This window comes from Cricetulus griseus (genome assembly GCF_003668045.3).
Source record: "Cricetulus griseus strain 17A/GY chromosome 1 unlocalized genomic scaffold, alternate assembly CriGri-PICRH-1.0 chr1_1, whole genome shotgun sequence".
Taxonomy (NCBI): Eukaryota; Metazoa; Chordata; class Mammalia; order Rodentia; family Cricetidae; genus Cricetulus; species Cricetulus griseus.
The window spans coordinates 101841914-101862744 of NW_023276807.1; the positions used below are offsets into that span (position 1 = coordinate 101841914).

General features: G+C 43.3%; 1 protein-coding gene across 5 annotated transcripts in view; it reads right to left on the reverse strand.

Annotated features, from left to right (window-relative positions):
• Positions 1-3599: 3599 nt before the first annotated feature.
• Positions 3600-20831, reverse strand: part of Prr14l (proline rich 14 like) — a 55705-nt gene continuing 38473 nt past the window's right edge. For 4 of the 5 annotated variants that reach the window (XM_035452083.1, XM_027387240.2, XM_027387241.2 and 1 more), the window contains 2 exons: positions 9568-9639; positions 3600-7527 (listed from right to left, as the gene is read on the reverse strand). In XM_035452083.1, the coding sequence (XP_035307974.1) occupies positions 7251-7527; positions 9568-9639 (349 nt within the window). In that variant the 3' untranslated portion in view covers positions 3600-7250. Of the gene's footprint in view, positions 7528-9567; positions 9640-14734; positions 14793-20831 lie in introns of those variants that run through there. The other variant, XM_035452084.1, reaches the window with a different exon arrangement.

Sequence of the window (20831 nt, forward strand, 5' to 3'; positions counted from 1 at the left end):
AGAGCATCTTGGTTTGGTTCCTTGTACCAAACATCAGCTTATAACCGGTAACTCCAATTCCAGGGTATCTAGAAACCTCTTCTGGCCTCCACGGGCACACACACACACAGTACCCTTACATATACACATGCAAAACATTCATATATATAAAAATAAAGCCATCTTTTTAAAAGGGGTGGGGTGGGGATGAGGCAAAAGAGGTGGCTCAGTGGTTAAGAGCATGTGCTGCTTTTCTAGAGGATCTGAGTTCAATTCCCAGCACCTGTGTCAGGCAGCTCACAGCTGCCTATTAACTCCAGCTCCCCATCTGGTACCTCCGGCCTCTGCAAGTACTGCATTCATGTGCATATACTCCTCACTACCCTACATAATACACATAGTTTAAAATATTTAATTTTTAAAAAGAGGAAGCAGTATTATTTAAAGGTGGGCATGGTGACATGTACTTGTAAACCTCAGTACTCAGGTGGCCGAGGTCGGAGAATGGGGAGGGAGTACAAGGCCATTCTCAGGAAATGAAAACAAAAAGTGTATGTGTGTGTGTGTAAAGAGGGAGGGAGAGACCTTTAAAAGGATTCCTAATGCAAATATCCAACTGTACTATCCTGACATGTATACCCAAGTAGGTGACTCCAATTTGATGCCACTTCCAGTGAGCCAATCCAATGGTGAAGGCCTTCAGAGTATCCGTTCCTGGAACTGCATATAAACAGACACTGTGTTATCAGAACCCAAGCAGCCATTATACAGGCTCTTCGAGGAATGACAAGGAATGAGAGAGACAGAGAGAGAGAGAGAGAGAGAGAGACAGAGAGAGAGAGAGAGAGAGAGAGACAGAGATCAAGCCATCTTCATGTGTTTTTCTTTGTTTTTGTATTTTCATACACTACCACCTCCCGGCTGTCATCTTCAAGTATTAAAAGAACCATTGAAGGCCGGCAGTGGTGGCACACACCTTTAATCCAAGCACTCAGGAGGCAGAGGCAGGTGGATCTCTGTGAGTTCGAGACCAGCCTGGTCTATAAGAGTTAGTTCCAGGACAGCCTCCAAAGCCACAAAGACACCCAGTCTCGAAAAACAAAAAACAAAACAAAACAAACAAAAGAGCCATTGAAATGGACTTGGGCTGGTCTGTACAGCAGCCATACATGGGAAATCTACTTATCTATTTATAAAGCTTTTCTGAGGGGGCCATCACCTGATCACGCACAGGGACATTCTGAGAAATGTGTCCTTAGATGTTGCTTAGGTAACTTCTTTGTGTGAATGTCAAATTGTGAATGCCAACAGTGCACTTACACAAACCTAGATGATAGAAGTCTGTTATCCAGGGTGGCTGCTTTCAGAGGGAGGGAGGTGGAACTGGAGATGGAACCTGAGACACTACACATGCAAGGCAACTCCTTTACCACAGAACTACATTCCTACCCTTGTGTGGCTTCTTAACACATGGAACATGGGAGGCTGAGGCTGCTGCCTGTTGTCCAGTAAGCTTTTACTCATAACTCTCTGAGTTTGAGGCCAGTCTGTTCTACATAGTGAGTTCCAGGCAAGCCAGGACTACATAGTAAGACTGTCTCTCAATAATAAATAAAGGGGTTAGAGAGATGGCAAAGAGGTTGGGAGAACTGACTGCTTTGCTAGAGGTCCTGAGTTCAATTCCCAGCACCCACATGGTGGCTCACAACCATCTATGATGAGATCTAGTGCCCTTTTCTGGCGTACAGGTGTACATGTAGGTAGAACACTGTATACATAATAAATAAAACTGAAAAACAGTTTAATAAAAACAAGAATATACTCTAATACAATAAAAACTTACATTTATCAGTAAGCCATTTATTAGCACTATTAAGTATGTACTGTACACAACTGTGCTACATTTTTACACGAGTAGCAACACACTGGCTTGTTTGCACCAACACCAAGACCTGAGGAATACACCGCATTACATCATGACAGCTGTAACCTTGATAGGCTACAGGAATTTTCAGCTCCATTACTATCTTATGGTAATACGAAGTTTATTGACCAAAATGGTGTTTAGGCGGTAAACAGCTGTAAATATCAAACACTGTTCTAGTTACCAAAGAGGCCAGGAGGGACTAGAGCTAACAAAATAAAAGGTCCTGATCTTGAAGAGCTCATATTATAGTTATTAACACAGACAAGGAGGTGGTGGGGCTACAACAAAAAGCTTTGGGGCATGAGGGAAGGAGATATGGAATAGGAGGAGACCACTTTCATGACCAATGATCTGGCAATGAAAAGATGTGAGTGAAGTAGTGGAGGTAAGCATGCGGGAGAGTGAAGGAGGTGTGGTCCCTGCAAGGAAGCAGCAAGCACGATGGTGTAGTGGGGGCGAGTGGGTCTAATCCACTCCTGAATACAAGGGCTCAGGATGAAGCCCATTCACATGTGCTTTTCTAGAACACCTCTTGAAAGAAGTTCCAGAAGAACTGTACAAATGAGTTTTCTACAAATGAGTCATTCATCTAAACTCATCTGGAGGAATCTTGCATCAAGATTAGCCCTCTCACTCAGGAGGCCTCACCAATGCTAAGAAGAATCTGTGATGTGAGATGTTTAGTAACAATGCCTTACTTGTCAATTAGCTGTGTGTGGGTAAGCGCTCTTTGACAAGCATCAACACAGGCATCATACAAGACACTTCTCAAGCAGGAAACATGGCATGGATGGAGTTCCTTGCTGTTCAATCTCAGAGCCCAAGAGGAAAACGAGGCACTGCTTTTGCTTGGTGAGAAGAAAAGCACACTTTCACTGCACTGTCATGAACTGTTCAAGTCATTCAACTAGGAAGACAGGTTAGGAGAGGAGACTGTTTCAAAGCTACATGAACGGAGCCTACTGCATTTATACTCTTTCTTCAGAGACAGTCCTCACATATGAAACATTTCACTGGCTCCTCTGTCATGAGAAAATGAGTTGCAATACTAATTTTGTTTTATTTTCTGAGATAGGGCCTCGATCTATTGCCCAGACAGGCCTTGAATTTGTGGCCATCCTCTTGCCTTAAGCTCCCCAGTGCTGGTAGTACAGGCACAAATCACCACACCTAGCCCACTGCAGTTTGCCTGTAATCCCAACAGACTGACTTAATAAGCCTAGGCTATGAGAAGATGGGTAGAACCCTAAATGGACCTCAGATTTTTGTTCTTATGGTATGTGAGGCTACATAGTAAGATCCTGTCTCAAACAACACACTCCTATCCCCCAAAACAAAAATCACAACCCAAATACTTTACCAGTGATTTAATTTAACTGGATATGACCCTGCTCCAAAAGACTGTTTCTAGGTTCCAGTTTCTCTGGGAAAGGGATGACCACTTCACCAAGCTCTGCAAGCCTCGGGAGGCTACCCAAAGGTGGAGTTCTGGACATGTGCTGAACGGCACGGGGGAGGGGGGGTGGGGCGGGCAGGTTTTGGGAAAGGATGGCCATTCTGCAATGAACAATGTTTAATACAAGGCTCTGGAATGTCAACTTAAAAACAACAAAAACAGAAACCTAACCCTTGGATCATTACTGACAAAATTTAAATCTACTACCAAGCCCTAAGAACAAAATAGCCTTGACAATTATCTGAAAGGTTTCCAAGAAAAATTTATTTTCATAAATTAATTCATGTAACAGTGGGCATTTAGAGTCACAAACTATCAAACAGAAAAGGAACTGTAGGGGCATTATGTATACCAACATTACCAAAGATGGACACATTTCACTGAACTATTAGCCATGATAATATAGGAACACTTGGGACAGCAACTTACTGGCCCAGATACCAGCTCAAGGGGGCTTCTTGTTGAGAATTCAAATTCAACACTAGACAGTCAGTCTTGTAAAGACAGAACATGCTTGAAATCTCAGCATGTTGTGCTGGATGGTGGCTAAATGAGGACCCCAGCTTCACAACTGAAAAAGCTTTTGCTGCCCAACGTGTGCTAAAAGGGAATATTAATAGTGATTTGAACAAAACTAAGTCTCCCTAGCCAGTTCTATATCGAAGTTCAGTTCAGGAAAGCAGCTCTCACCTCCAGGTGAGGACATTCCATACCGTTGGCCAATTATTTATGCTTTGGATACAGCCACCCATTGTGTGGTGATTAAAAAGGCCCTTTTCATGATACCAGGGGGAAAGCTATAGAAATAAAACAAGGGGATCAAAGAAAGCACCAACTGCATACTCCCCTCCCCTCAGGTGCCAGGAGGAAAGTATCACGACCTAAAAGTTGGTCTTGCACAGATCTTAATGCACATGGTACAGAGGAGGTGGAGCCCCAGCCTGGGAGATCAAGGGCCATGTCCACTTGGCTGCACTGCAGCCCTGGACCTGCTGCCACAGTCCCGCAGACTTGCTGCTGTTCTTAACCTAGTGGGCAGGGGATATGTCCCAGAGAAGGATGCCCACAGAGTGGGATCTAAAATTGACCTCAGGTTGGCTCTGGAGCCCTCACAAAAGACCCTTTCAGGCAAAATTGTGAAAAAAAAATGTCATGATTTTCACAGCTCTTGGAGGAGCACAAAGTTCAGGATTCACAGCATGAGTTTCTGAGCTCTTCAGGCTCAAGTAAGGCAAAAGCTACACATCTTTCCACTGCACATCTATCCCTCCCTCCCTCTCAGTCAGCTCTTATATTAAGGGCAGCAGGAAGACAGACACAATCTACTTTAACAGGTGATGAGGTACATCCAGATGAACAGAGAGAAAAGCTGAACAGGACAGCAGGAGAGAAAAGGAAGAGAGGCACTAATGGAGGGAAGGAGGTTGCTACAGCTGGAAACTGAAAGACGGCAAAGGAAACGACTGACATCTGGTTGGACCTGAGCTATCTCTTCTTTCCCCATAGCCGTAACTTCGGAGGTGAACGCTATTAAGTTGTGTTTAATGGCAATTTCTATACTTGAGATGGGGACACCCTATCCTTAGAAATTCTACCAATTTCCATCCCAGAACAGATCTGTAGTTCTGGCAGGTGACATGCCAACTGCCAGCATCTCCCATCATAGTCAGAGGCCACAGGTTCTGAGGACACTGATGTGTCCCTGAGGCTGGCTGATGGGTGTGAAACTGGACAGTAAACAGGTGTGGCTGAGTATGGAATTACTCAATGAGTCAATTTCTCTTAACTTGGAAAAAGAAGAGCCTTTATCAAGGGAAGGCCAAGAACAACTGCTCCCCCTACGTTCCCAGGACAAGGATGGAGCTAGGTCTCTCTAGTCCTGTCACATTCCAGGCCAGTGCTCCCAGCCTTTCAAGTGCCATCCATACTTGTCAGGGGCAAATCCTGAAGGTCTGCTGTCATCTTGCTGGTGGCACAGCTGTGCACACCTCACCATTTGTCTCCTGGGTGATCTGGTGGTGAAACTAATGAATGGCTGTCTACTGCCTGCTAGCTGGAAAGCTGTCTAATGCACAGTGTCTTAGTACTTAGTACTAAACACTTCTGCACACATCACTGAGGATCGGTGTGCTAGCCCACACTCTTCTAATCCTATGGGATCATGACCTTCAAAGCCTCCCAGACAAGCAAGTGTCTGTTAACTTATTTAACAGCTGAGGTGGTGAAGGTCATGGTACATTTTCCCTCTGCTCACATCTTATTTTTCTGTTCCAGTGTGGCCCAGACCATCAACCTACAAAGAAAGGCACGAAAAGACCTCAAAACTGCACCCTTCTCCCTAGCCACTAACAAAGAGGGATGAAAGAATCCTAAGAGTACCGGCTAACATTCCAGCACAGCACCACTCACTCTTCTCTACAGACAGACAGGAAACATTCCTGGACCGAGCTAGAAGGATGGAAAGAGGTGACCAATGTCCAATGGCTGGGTAGAACATCGTACTCATCAGCCAGGAATGCTAACTATTTGAACACGAACTGTAGGGTAGGTGTAAAGAGCAGGAGAGAGATTGGAATGAGAAAACAAGAGGAAAGTAGGGAGCATGGTGAGGGCACAGTGGGAAGATGAGCTCTGTGGGGCTGCTGCTCAGACTCGGTAGCCTACTGCCTGCAGACTCCTTTTGGGGACAAACCTAGAAACTGCACTACTTTTAGCATGCAATTATTTCCAGTAGGTTTGACAAAGGACCAGAGTACATGAGGCACTCTCAGAGAGCCCTGGCTCTGGGATTTGGGTATCTTGCTGAAGGAATGGATCACTAGGTCTCGTCTATCAATCAACTATCCCCCACTCCTGAAGCAGGCACTCAAGCAGCTGCAAATGCTCTGGGCCAGTCTCTATCACCACTGTTCCCAACTCTGTCATACACACATTTCAAAGAAAAACCACACTCAACCTTAATCTTTCTTTAAATGGTTACGTGAGAGATCTGCTTTTACACAGGTCACTAACCAGATATGTGTGCTAAGTGGGCAGGACTGAGAAGGAGGATGAAAAAGTGCTTCCTCTAATGAGCTACATGAGAAACTGGAGACGGGGAGGGGCTGCCTGAAACACATGAATTGGAACACGCCCCCATCCATGTGCTGATCAAATGCCTGTCACATGTTCTCTTAAGACATGTATTGTCTTTCTCCTTAATGTCTTAAAAGTGTTTTAAAATCACATTTAGAGACCCCAAACATGCAGCAATAATACAAAAACAAAAAAGTGAAAATAATCAACACCACAACATTAAAAAAGTGCAACTTACGTTGGGGCCTGGACGGGCTCCTCTGGCACTAGTGACCCCCAGTCACAGATGGGAGAAGAGATGGGGAAAAGCCACAAACACACAAACACACACATTCTTTCAGACTAAAGGTCCTGGGCAGACAGAATCAGTTCATCCTTCTCAACCACTAAAAAGAGCTTGTGGGAACACACAGGCCATGTGGCCAGGAGCCCCCAGGCCAGATTTCTAAGTCTTGGTCAAGCAGCACCATAAACAGAGAGGAACTTTCATGTGGATGCACAAACAAACACCGAGTCCTTAGATTCCTAGTGTTGCTTACGATGTGTGGTTTCTTCCACCTGTGATGGGAGAGACGGGAAGGAGGTGGCCTGATGTCACTCAGGACCATTCCCAGGAGAAAGGGAGCATTCCTGAGGCTCTATACTCAGCAGTAGAATTAGAGGACCTTCTTCACCAGCTCCTAAAAAGGCTGCACCTTGAAATAAGTAAAAATTCACGGACTGGGCATTGTGAGTGGTTTGGGCATAGGACAAAATCAGGGAGCCCCTTCCAGGGAGGTCTGAAAGATTCAAAATGGAGACGCTGCAGTGTTTTCAGCAGCTTGCTGACTGCTCCTGCTCCTCCTCCTTGGCAAAGAAAGTCTCCAGTTCCAGCAGCTTCTGAATCAAAAGCGCGTCCAGCTCTCGAGTCTGCAGAGCTGCCTTCTGGGCCCTTGTGAAGCTGCCCACCAGCTTCACTTTACCTCGAGCTCGTCTCTTTCGGGGGATAGTAAAATCCTGGAATTCCAGCACACGCTTCCTTTTCTGCTGGCTGACAGAGATGAGTGTACCATTTCGTTCTTTGGGTTCCTCAAAGATGGTCTCTAAACACCTGAGGATAGAGCACAACTCTGATCACTAAGACGTGGCCTCACAGAGCCAGTCTGGATCACTACACCAACCAAATGCTGCCTGTACTGATTCCCAACTTGACTATTTCCTGTGGCCGGCTATTTCTATGCATAGGAAAAGGCACACATGTTTTATAAGTATGTGCACAAAGGGAAAACATTCAAACTTAAGGGTATACAAACTCCTGTATGTATAATACAGGTAACTGCTGGTTTTTTGTATGTTCTTCAAAGTAAATGTGTAGACACATTAAGTAACATAGTAGTTGGCAGTGGGCAAACAGCAAAACCTTTTGTCACACAGCCCAGGCTGGCTTTGAACTCCCTATGTAGCTAAGGAGGACCGGAAATTCTTGACACCCACTACCTCTGCCTTCCAAGACATGCTTATCTACCATACCAGGCTCCAGACAGTAACCCTTTTAAATTCCATGAGCCACATGGAGTTCTACCACAATTTTGAGTTTTCCTTTTGTGATCAAAGCTATTAGCTCACAAACCATAAAAATAATGAAAAATAAAACAAAACAAATGGGAACTCGTGGTAGCGTTTGTCTACCACACATGGGGACTGCAACATCAACTTTTTTTTTTTAAGGTTTTTAAAGACAGAGTTTCTCTGTGTAGCCCTGGCTGTCCTAGAACTTGCTCTGGTCCTCCCACTCACAGATCCACCTGTCTCTGCTTCCTGAGCGCTGGGATTAAAGGTGTGAAGCAACACCACCCAGCTTTCAGCATGGTCTTTAAAAAAAGGAAAGTTAGGCTGGGCCACTGAAGCACACACTTTTAATTCCAGCACTCAGGAGGAGCAGAGGTAGGTGAACCTCTGAGTTAGAGGCCAGCATGGTGTACTGAACAAGATCCAGGACAGCCAGGATCACACAGATCAATCCTGTCTCAAAAACCAACCAAACAACAACACAAAAAAGGAAAGTCAGGTATGGTGATGCAAGTCTATAATACCAATTACCAGGAAGGCTGAGGGAGGGGCACCTGGTTTGGGGACAAGCCTTGAATAGGCCTAGAATTTGCTAAGTGATGGTACATCTTCCCAACAGCAGTAAGCAACACACACTGTCCTGCAGTGGGGTCCCTCTTACCTAGGAAAGACCCCGAAGCTTGTTTCCATTTAATACAACACTGATTCATTTTCAACAGCTATGCATTATATTTCATTATATATAAAAACAGACCAAAGCGGAATGAGAACCCTAGTAAAGCACACTTTCAGTTGTTCCTAGTTCTTTCCTATTAGCAACGCTGCAATGAATAGTGTCCTATAAGTAAATGTCTTCTAGGCAGAGCCCATGTACAAAATCCTAGGAGAAATTACCATGACTCTCTTCCTTTGTCCCAGACAAAATAGTCAATAACTGTCACTGCTTCAAACTAACTCAAAAGTGGCCAAGTGACACTGCTTCTATATTTGGGCTTGAAATCATGTTTGAAACAGTAATTAACAGCCCAGATGAAGCTACTTAGTGTATTCAGTAAAACACAGGTGCAAGGTAAACAGACATCTATGACTACAGAGTCTCACAAACACTTCCTCTCTGATTCAAGGATTTGGAACCCAAACCCCAATTGTAGATAATTCTTTTCTAGATTTATTTATTTATTTTTACAGTGCCCTGCCTGCAGGCCAGAAGGACCTCTGAAGCGCAGCCAGTGCTCTTAATCCCTGAGCCACCTCTTCAGCCCAAGTCTAGCTATTTCTAAAGTCCAATACTGGGCTGGACAGGAAGCACCTTTAATCCCAGAGCTCGGCAGAGGCAGGTAGATCTGTGAATTTTCAGCTAGCCAAGCCTGCGTAATGATTCTGTCTCACAAAACAAAACAAAACAAAACAAAAAAACAAAAACCAAACCAAACTGTAGGGGAAGCTGTAGCCACGCCTACTTAGGCGTGGCTACACCAAACCCTGCTCAATACCTGGTAGAGGTGCATAGAAGCTTCTAAGTGAGAAAGGTGAGAGGATCAATCATTCTAGCACCACCCCTTAGCCCAGCCACAGGAGTTACCTGTTTGCAGGAGGAGACTTGTAATTCTTGTTTGTATATATCTCTTCTAAACTAAACTCTTTCTTCTTTAACCTGCAAAGAGAAAAAAAAGGATTCTTCATGCCTGCTTCCACTCACACATTCCTTTAAGTTGAAAAGTCAAAACCCTGTTTATCAAATTCCTTGTTGCTAGAGCTATGAATGGAGCTCAGGTCCCCAGCCAAGCACTCTGCTACAGTTTCACACCAGCTGTTCGCCTTAATTGATGGCTTTCTCTTGTTCCTTTTGGGTTCTCAGACCAGGTCTCACTAGGTAGCCCTGTCAGACACTCCTGCCGCCTCCTCTGTAATTGCTGGGGTGACAAACATGAACTGCGCCCAGCGGCTTTCTTTCTTTCCATTAGCAGTGCTGGGTTTCATGAATGCTGGACAGGTGCTCTACTCCTGCCACAGGCAGCCAGTTTGGTTTCTTTATATTCTTATTCATGGCTTGGAAAGTATAAGCTTTAGTGGCTGGCAAGAATTTAATGAACATAGTAAACTTTTGCTGGGTTTCTTTTTATTATTTAAAAAAATCATTTTATGCATGTGGGGTTTTTGCCTGCATGTACATCTATGCACTGTGTGCCTGTCTGGTGCCTGAATAGTCTAACGAGGGTGATGAACTCCTTAGAATCAGAGCTACAGTTGTGAGCCACCATGAAGGAGCTGAGAATTGAAGCTATGTCATTTGCAAGCATAGCCAGTGCTTTTAACGAATTGAGTCATCTCTCCAGCCCTTCAAGAGAATTTATTTTATTTTATTGAGACAGGGTTTCTCTGAATAGCTCTGGCTGGAACTCACAGAGATCTGCCTGACTCTGCCTCCTGAGTGCTGGGATTAAAGGTCTTAGCCACCAAATCTGGCCCTATGTCTTTTAACGCATTTTATTTTTTGAACAAGTGACATAGTCCAGAGTATCTTCTGATATCACATGCATTACCATAGCATGTGTGTGCCCATACACAAAATAAATAAATGAATGTAGAATAATTTTTCAGTTATATTTTCCTTGGAAACAAGGTCATGTTATGTTGCCCAGGGTGGCCTCAAGTACTTCTCAGTCTTTCCCTTTGAAATGTATTTATTTACTTATTGAGAAAGTGTTTCAGTATGTGATCCAGACTGGTCTCAAACTTTGGATTACATGTATGTATTTATGTGTGCATGTGTGTGTGGCAGGGGGAGGTCAAGGGATAAATTGTGTCAGTTTTCTCTTTCTTTTATTTCTTTAATTAATCCCAGCGCTCAGGAGGCAGAGGCAGGCAGGGTAAAAACTCATGTAAATGTGTGTTAAGTTTTCCAGATAAAAATCTAAGGAATATAATTGCTGTAATGTATGGTAAGAGTATATTTGGTTCTGTAAGACACTGCATGCTCCTCAGCCCAGCTAGCATTAGTGCTGTGCCTTGTCCTTACTTTAAGGCACAACTCTCCAATGACACACAACACCTAGTGCCTTTCAAGTGTGTTTTCCTTTCTGTTTCTTCTTTGATAAGATGTCAGTTCAGGGACTCTGCCCATTTTTGAATTGGGTTGTTCATTTTCTTACTGAGAGTCCTTTGTGAGCTGGGAGGTGGTGGCACAGGCCTTTAATCCCAGCATTCAGGAGGCAGAGGCAGTCGGATCTCTGTGAGTTTAAGTCAGCCTGGTCTACAGGACAGGTTCCAAAGCTACACAGAGTAAAATCTGAAGAGCACAACATCTGACAATTTTTTTTTTTCAAAGAAAATCTCACCTTATAGCTCAAGCTGCCCTTAAACTCTGCTTCAGTGTCTAGAAAGCTGGGATTATAGGCCATGCTTGGCCATTTCAACTATTTTAAATGTAACTGTTTATTTTTGGTGTGTGTGTGTGTGTGTGTGGTACATGTACATGGACTGCATGGGTATATATTCATACCGCTGTATACAGAAGCTAGAGGAGGTCAGTTGGGTATCTTCCCTATTTCTATTCACCTTATTCCTTTCAGACAAGGTCTCTCAGGAAGAGAGACATGGCCAGTCATTAAGAGCACCTGTTGCTCCTAATGGAACCAGGTTCCATTTCTAGCACCCATATGGTGGCTCACAACTGTAACTCTAGTTCCAGGGGATCTGATGCCCTCTTTTGCTCCCAGCAGACAGACCCTGCATGCATATGGAGGGTGAACACTCACGAACATAATTTAAAAAAAGGGAACTGGAAGCTTTCCATTTTGGGTAGGCTATACAACTATCCACTGAAATCTCCACCCTCACTCAACAGTGGGGTCACAAGCATGTGTTGACATGTTTAGTTTTTAGGTGGGTGTTTGTTAATGAATTCCAGTCCTCATACTTGAACAGCAAGAAATCTTATCCACTAAGCCATTTTCCCAACCCAACTAAACTGCATAAGTTTAAAATAAATCAGTGTGAAACGTGTACTCTGGTCCTTCTTCAAGACTGTTTTAACTATTATTTATTTGTTTATTTGTTTATTGTTTTTCAAGGCAGGTTTTCTCTGTGTAACAGCCCTGGCTGTCCTGGAACTCACTCTGTAGACCAGCCTGCCCTTGAATTCAGAAATCTGCCTGACTCTGACTCCCAAATCCCGAGATTAAAGTTGTGTGCCACAGTTGGGCGTTGGTGGCGAATACCTTTAATCCCAGCACTTGGGAGGCAGAGGCAGGAGGATCTATGTGAGTTCGAGGCCAGCCTGGTCTCCAGAGTGAGTGCCAGGATAGGCTCCAAAGCTACACAGAGAATACCTGTCTTGAAACAAAACAAACCAAAGATGTGTGTCACCACTGCCCAGCTGTTTTAACTATTTTTGGTAATTTTTTTTCCATAAAGAATTTTACAACCTACTTTTCAATTTCTGGGGGGGGGGGCGTTGGGGGGGATGGGATCGTTAGTCCTTTGACAGATTTCAATGAATCTGAAAACTGATCCCAGGTAATATCAAGTCATTTCTCAATAGTCACCAGATGTTTTTCTATTTATAGATGGCTCTAAAAATCACCTCCATTTTATTCATTTACTTATTTATAATCTCTAGCCTAGGCTAGCCTTGAACTCCTTATATACCTGAGGAAGACCTGGAACATTTGGTCCTCCTGTCTCCACCTCCCTGGTGCTAAGACTGAAGATGTGCACAAATACAGCACTGAGGACAAGACCCAGAGCCTAGGCAATCCCCGCACCTTCTCAACTAGCCTAGTCGCTCTACAAAGAGAGTTCCAGGACACTTAGAGTGTTACATGTTGGGTCCTAGCCCACACGGGGTCTCTGAATTGCTTGTCAGCCAATAACCACAAGCACATCCTGCGTTCTAGTCCTGGCTTATAGCCCCAGCCTCACCCACTACACCTGGAAAAACACGAGCTCTTGCGCCTGGGGTTTTTCCACTGTGCTGTAAGTGTATATAAGGCTATTCTCTCCCTAGAAAACAGCAGACGAATAAAGATGGAAAGACGCACATAGCACAGGCCGAGGTCTCTGCTTTTAAGTAAATCTGGAGGCTTTCACAGTTACATAGAGAAACAATGTCTCCAAAAAAACCAAAAATAAATAAACACTACATTCACCCCCCAAATCAATACCATTCCCTGTTGCAGCAAAATCTGTGGCATGTACTTATTTTCTGCAGTTTTACTGTGTCAAGGACAGAACAGTAAGTGGCTGTGTGGTTCCACACTTCTCAAGTCTCAACTAAAATGAGTTAAGGTAAATGAAGGTCAAATGTGCTTCCCTGACCCCCCAGGCACTGTGTAGCTTTAGAACCTGTCCTGGAACTCAGAGATAGAGATCCTCCAGCCTCTGCCTCCTGAGTGCTGGGATTAAAGGAGTGTGCCACCACTGCCTTGGCTCAAGGTTGCTTTTTCAGGTACTCTCAGGAGCTGGCAAAGTCTTGGGGCATTTTTTGTGGAACAACTTCCCAATTTTTTGGAAGCTCAGAGATCAGAATTTCCTGAGGCAACATGCCCATCATCACTGCAGAAGGATAGCTCCTGTGAGTTCTAGGATGCAAAGCTGACATCCTGGGAAACAGCAGATACAGGTGGACTATCAGATGGTGCAGATCTGAGCTGGAGTCTACTCCAACACCCAGATGATGGTGTCATCCCTACAAGCTGTTGTGAGGGCCCCAGTTAGATGACACTAAATGTCATAAATGGTGCTGGAGCAGAACCCCTAACATGCAGATATATTTCTAGCTGTCACCCTTGTTTGTTGCCTAGGAGATACTGGCACTAAACACACTGTATAGTTATTAATGTGGGATGCCAGGTGCTGACCAATGGAGTCACAGGCGGAGGTCCATATAGTGGATTCATGGTCATCAGGGAGACACAGTTTGTCCTTTTCCTGGTAGAACTTTACTGTGTTATCAAAGCTGGAAGAGGTTGAACCTCCTCACGTGGATGCCTTACTATCATGTGGATGGGGCTGAGGACACTGACACATTTTATACACATCCTCTTCATTAATTTCCAGATCCAAATGCTCTTAGCTGCGGCTGGCCAAGAGCTGCCAGTACAGCCCAAGCCACTTGACCTCATTCACACGACCATCAGCTGTTTAGAACACTTGTTGCTCTTGCGGAGGACCCAGGTTTGGTGCTCAGAACCTGCATAATGTACAACCATACATAAATCCAGTTCTGGGGTACCCAACACTCCCTTATGACTTCTTTGGATACTAGGTAAGCATATATACACAGATATATGCAGGCAAAATATTCAGACATATAAATAAATCTTTTAAAAAAATGGTTACACAATGTCATCCTGCTCTGCCAAATGCAAGCTGTAGAATGAGAGCCAGCAGGCCCAGTTCACCACAGGGGCCAGACTCCTTCCACATAAGCCTGCAAGAAGGGACAGACTTGCAGACCTTGTCACCCTTGGTGATTCAGGTACGATTCCATAGTGCTATTGTGTGGCCCTAGCTGCCCAGTTACAGATGTGCTGGGCTGTAGCTCAGATGCTCCAAGGAACTCCTTGTCACTTGGCAAATGCAGGGTGAGGAGGTGGCTGTGCAGTTTTCTGTCAGAGCTGGAGGTGAAGGGACTAAACAACTAACCAAGGGCCCCTGTAAACTAGAGCCTCAGCTTAGGGTTGCCAGCCCTTCCTGGTACCATGGATACAGGCTGCCAATTCATAAAAATGGCGAATTCCTGAAAGTTCTTACCCTTTCACTCACTGCCAAGGTTTGGAGAAGGTAACGTCCTTTATTGTTGTCCTGGTTATTGGGGAGGGAGAAACATGTGTTTATTTTTGGTTCATATCCACTTTATGATTTCTTTTTTTTTTTGAAAGAAGGTGTCATTATACAGTCCTAGAGAACTCACTATGTAGACCAGGTTGGCCTTTAATTCAGAGATCTGAGCACTGCTGAGATTAAAGGCAAGTGCATTTATGTACATTTATTTTATGTTGAATTTATTTCTGCAACTTAGTTTTTATTTCATGTTTTCTGTGCAACCACTTCTGCTGGCTCAGCAATAACTAGCTTTCTCCATGTAAGCTTTGTGGCATAGGGACCTCCATAAGTCTAGTGGTACATCCATCTCCAGTGTTCTGCTCCACAGATATGTTCAATGATCAAAGAATTAACATTGAAATGCTTAACTTTGGCATTGTTCTCAAGTATATGCAGTAAAAATGTGGATTCCTTTTGTACCCTGAGTCCAGTACCAATTATCTGGTCTGAGTAATCTACCAATTCTACCACTGTTATTTGAGAATGGCACACATTACTTCCTTTCTTTTTCTTCCTTCCTTCCTTTTTTTTTTTTTTTTTTTTTTTTTTTTTAAGTTTTCAAAACAGGGTTTCTCTGTGTAGCTTTGGAGGCTGTCCTGGAACTCACTCTGTAGACCAGGCTGGCCTCGAACTCACAGAGATCTGCCTGCCTCTGCCTCCTGAGTGTTGGGATTAAAGGCATGTGCCACTAATGCCTGGCCATTACTTCCTTTCTTATTTGAGCTGGGCTCACACTGTTGTCCAAGGTGGCCTTCAACTCCTGAAATGAAACAACCCACCTGTCTTAGCTTCCAGAGAAGGACGAACTATAAGCATGTGCCACAATACTTGGCTGACACTTGGTTTCTCTAAAGCAGTAACTTGAAAATGTATTAATTTTTTAATTTGTATATGCATTTCTGTTCAAATGTATATGTACAAAACACATGTAGGAGCCTGAGGAGGTCAGAAGGGGCATCAAACCCCTGAAATTAGAGTTACAGATGGTTGTGAGCCACTGTATTGGCGGGTGCTGGGAACAGAACTTGGGTCCTCTGCAAGAGCACTGCTGAGCCATGTCACCAGCCCCAATAAACAGAGACACACATTATATGTAATCATTCAACCACATTTGTGTTTTCAATCTTGCTATATAAATTTACCTAATAAGTCACTAGAATGAGAATTATTGCATCATAAAGCATTTCCCTTTTGTTTCTTTTTTTTTTTTTTTTCCGAGACAGGGTTTCTTTGTGTAGTTTTAGAGCCTCTCCTGGCACTCACTCTGTAGGCCAGGCTGGCCTCAAACTCACAGAGATACACCTGCTTCTGCCTCCCAAGTGGTGGGATTAAAGGCTTGTGCCACCACAGCCCAGCCTTATTTATTTTTATTTAATGTGTAAGAGTGTTTTGCCTGAATATATGTATGGGTACAATGTGTGTGAGCAAGTGCTTACAAAGGCCACAAAAAGCACTAGAGCTCCTGGAACTGGAGTCATATAGATGGTTGTGAGCTACAATGTTGGTGCTGGGAACCAAACCTGGGTCCTCTGCAAGTGCTTTTCACCAATGCCACCTCTCCAGCCTCAGTTTTGCATCTACCTCCTAAGTGCCAGGGTTACAGATGTGTACTACCAGGTTTGGCTCTAGAACTTCTTTATTTTTATGCAGTATATTTTTCAGCTGTGGTGATATATTATGATTTATTAAAGCTTGCCCGAGGATTCAGAAAGCAAAGTCAGTCACAATCCAAAGAAGCCAGGCACACACCTTTAATCCTAGGACTCGGGATTAAGAAATAGATGGATTTCTCTGAGATCAAGGCCACCCAGGGATACAAGAGATTGAATCAGTCTAAAAGAGTAACAGATCACATGTCTTTAATCCCAGCACTAGAGGGGTATAAAAGATAGAAGCAGGGCCTTCAGTATTCAGTAGGAGGCATTCATTTTCCAGTCACACTGAAGATGAGGCATTGATTCTCCAGCCATACTGAAGATAGGAAGGCTCAGTATCAACTAGGATAGTAAGACATTCAGTCTCAGGATTCTCCAGTCACACTGAGGAGAGACAGCAGGATCAGCGCATTCAGCTTGAAGTAGTATTAAGAGCTGGTGGTCCACTATATTGCTTTTCTGACCTTAGCTTGAAGTTTGAACCCCAGTATCAGTCTCTAGGCTTTTATTTATCATGTTTTGTTTTATGACTTACAAATTTCTATTATAGTTAACCCATTCTAACCTGAAATTTCCCAAGGTTTCTTCAGATGTTTTTAGGTTATTTTGTTTACACTGAAATCTGATTAGTAGGGAATATGTTTAAGATAAAGACATACAGATACAACTTTATTATTCTTAAAATGGCTACCATCCCAAGAGCAATTAAGAGCACAGCTTTCCATCACCGCTCTGAGAAGATATCTTAAATCTCCCTATGTATTGGTATTCGTTTTCAGATGTTCTATTGTTTCAGCAATTTACGATCTATGTTCTAGCTAAATTTCTAAGACTTAACATTTTAAATCTCTGAGGCTAGTATTCTTATTTCATTCCTTTTAAATTTTCCTCTTAGCTGGATGTGGTGGTGAGTATCTTTGATAGGAGGCAGAGGCAGGTGAATCTCTGTGAGTTCGAGGCCAGCCTGGTCTACATAGTGAGTTCCAGGACAGTCAGGGCTACACAGAGACCCTTTCTCAAAACACAAAACAAACTTCTTTCTTGGTTATTACTATTTTGTCTTTTATACAAGCATTGTATCAGAACATTTTCATTTATTCAAATCTTTTTGATAATTTTGTTTTAAAGATTATTTACTTTATGAGTATTTTGCCTGCATTAATGTATGTGCACCACATGGTGCCTAGTGCCTAGGGAAGTCAAGAAAGTGTCAGGTCCCTTGGAAGAGGAGTTAAAATTTTAGGACCTGAACTTGATCCTATGGAAGAACAGCCTGTGCTCTTCACTTTTGGGTCATTTCTCCAGTCTTCTTCAAATCTCATATATATATATGTCTTTTCAAATCTCATTATATATATAAAATTACTTTTAAAAAGGTTTTTTGTTTTGTTTTGTTTTTTTTTCGAGACACGGTTATTGCTTTGGAGCCTGTCCTGGAACTAGCTCTTGTAGACCAGGCTGGCCTTGAACTCACAGAGATCGGCCTGCCTCTGCCTCCCCAGTGCTGGGATTAAAGGTGTTGTGCCACCAATGCCCAGCTCAAAAGATTTATTTTTTATTTGTGTGTGTGTGTGTGTGTGTGTGTGTGTGTGTGTACCTGTTTATGAGTGTAGGTATCCACAAAAGCCAGAAAAGGGTGTCAGGTTACCTGGAGCTGGAGCCACAAGTGGTTGTGACTCACCTCACATGGGCGCTGAGAACTAAACTTGGGATCTTGGCAAGATCAGTAATATAACTAACCTCTGAGACATAGCAAACCCATTGAAAACATATCTTTTCGGTAAGAAAATGTGTCAATGCTTTGCTATTGCCTGAAATGTGCTCCTTGTCAAAATATTTTTTTAAAGATTTTATTTATTTATTATGTATACAACATTCTGCTTCCATGTATATCTGTACACCAGATCTCATAACAGATGGTTGTGAGCCACCATGTGGTTGCTGGGAACTGAACTCAGGACCTCTGGAAGAGCAGCCACTGCTCTTAACCTCTGGGCTGTCTCTCCAGCCCCAAGATTTATTTATTTATTATGTGTACAGTGTTCGGCACCAGATGTCATTACAGATGATTGTGAGCCACCATGTGGTTGCTGGGAATTGAACTCAGGACCTTTTGAAGAGCAGGCAGTTCTCTTAACCTCTGAGCCATTTCTCCAGCCCCTGTCAAAATATTTTGAATTAGTTCAAAATGTGAGTGTGAGGATCTGCTTTATGGTACTGGACTCCTGGGCTGCTTAAGCATTTCTTCTATACACCAATACAAAGCTCAGATTAGTTATAAGGTGCTAGAAGAACAGTTCAGGATGAGAGTGCTGCTCCTCTGTGTTCTGCCATGAACCCATTAGTGACACATATACACAGGAGTGTTTGGAAATCATCTAAAAGGCCTATACCTATGCTATGTGGCCAGAGCAAAAAGTCCTTTGGTAACATAATAGCCCTGGCCTGCAGAGAAGGTCCTCTAGGTCTCAGAGGCACCCTGTCCATGGTTTTGTGTGTTCCTTTTGTAATAAACATCACAGACTGCAGATCTTGTATTGCAGCTACAGCCTAACTCCTTCTGTGGGTTGCCTGTCAGCACTTATTTTATGTGCTCCAAAATGTGGTTCTTTCCTACTTGACTGCTATGGCCTCTGTGATTCAGCCACCCAATGGGCTGCAGCCACAGCTTCTTCAACAGTCTCAACATCAACTGTGGGGATTGGTGACCCTCCCCAGTATGTCCTTCTTCTGTTCCTCTTCCTCAGTCTGAGCACGCCCTTCAGAATCCACGTTACATTTACTATCCTGCTACAGTTTGAAATTCCACATTAAATTAAAATACGGGGTGGTTTCTATAGTCTTATCGTACCCAAACCAATACTTGATACTAAGGCAAAAACCCAAGAGCTAAATCAAGCTTCGGCCTAACACTTACAGTGTGAGCTTTACACCCTCATCCAGGGACTTTCCACATGTATAGAAGGCGATAGCTTTGAGGCAATCAATGTCTCAATCTTTAATTTATACAATTGACATATATGAGAAATTTCCACAAGGTCATTTAAAACACACCATTGATTTGTCTTTCTACCTTTTACCCAGAGGACCAAGAAAATAATGATGATCTTACAAAACAATCATGAGGAAAAAAGAACAAAACTGGAGGGGCTGGTGAGACCCTTAATCATGAGGAGCAGAGTACGGGCCCTACCAGCCAGGTAAGGGACTAAGCTCTGACCCTGAAGGCAGGTGGGGGTGGGGCTGACTTCACCAGTGTAGGTTCAAGAAGAAACCCTGTCCCAAATGAAAAAAGCAAAGAATGACAGGACATACCGTGGCCTCATCTGGTCTCCATCCTCACCTCTCAGGTGTTCATACACTTACAAAGACACATGCACGCACGCACACGAACACACACAGAGACAGAAAGACAGACAAGACACACACACAAATAGATAAAATGAACGTAAAAAACAAAGCTGGAGGTTTTGCTTTGTGGTATAATACTTGCCTAGCATATGTAAGTCCCTGGCCTCCATCCCCAGCATGGCAAAAGAAAGAAACAAAACAAAAACACAGCTGAAGGCATTACAATATCTAACTTTTAAATTTTATTTAATTTCTGTTTTTTTCTTTATTTCTCTTGTTTTGGTTTGGTTTTTGGTTTTTCAAGACAAGGTGTCATTTTGTAATTATGGCTGGTCTAGAAGTCTAGAATTCAACTATGCAGGCCTTGCTAGCCTCAAACCCACAGACATCCACCTGCCTCTGCCAGGATTAAATGGATGTACCCCAACATGCCCGGTTACAACACTCAACTTTACAACACACTGCACCAAGTCCAAGCATGACGGTGATTGTCTCAATCACCTCTGCAACAGGCTTGCCCCAAGATTGAGGCTTGGCTGGGATAGGAGTTTCAGACCAACTAGTACTACATGGCAAGACACTGCCTCAAAAAACAAACAACCCTAGGAAATACCACACATCTGTAATAACCAAAACAGCATGGTATTGGTATAAAAATCAATAAAACAGAGTGGAGAATATAGAAATAAATTCACACACCTATTATAGTCAAATGATTTTCAACACAGCTGACAAGGGCACACAGTATAGAAGGGAAAGTATCTGTAAGTACTACTGGGAAAACTGGCTCCATGCATAAAAAAATAAAACTAGTCTTTCATCATATGTAAGAGTCAACTCAAAATGAATTGAGACTCTAAATAGGGACAAAGGTCAGTACTAGAACACTTTTCCTGGAATATGAAAGGCTCTGGGTTTGTTTCCTGGAACCACAACAGGAAAGGCAAAACAACACCAGAAAAAAAAAACAAAAACCAAACAAAAAACAAAAGACAAGTGGAACAAGGAAACT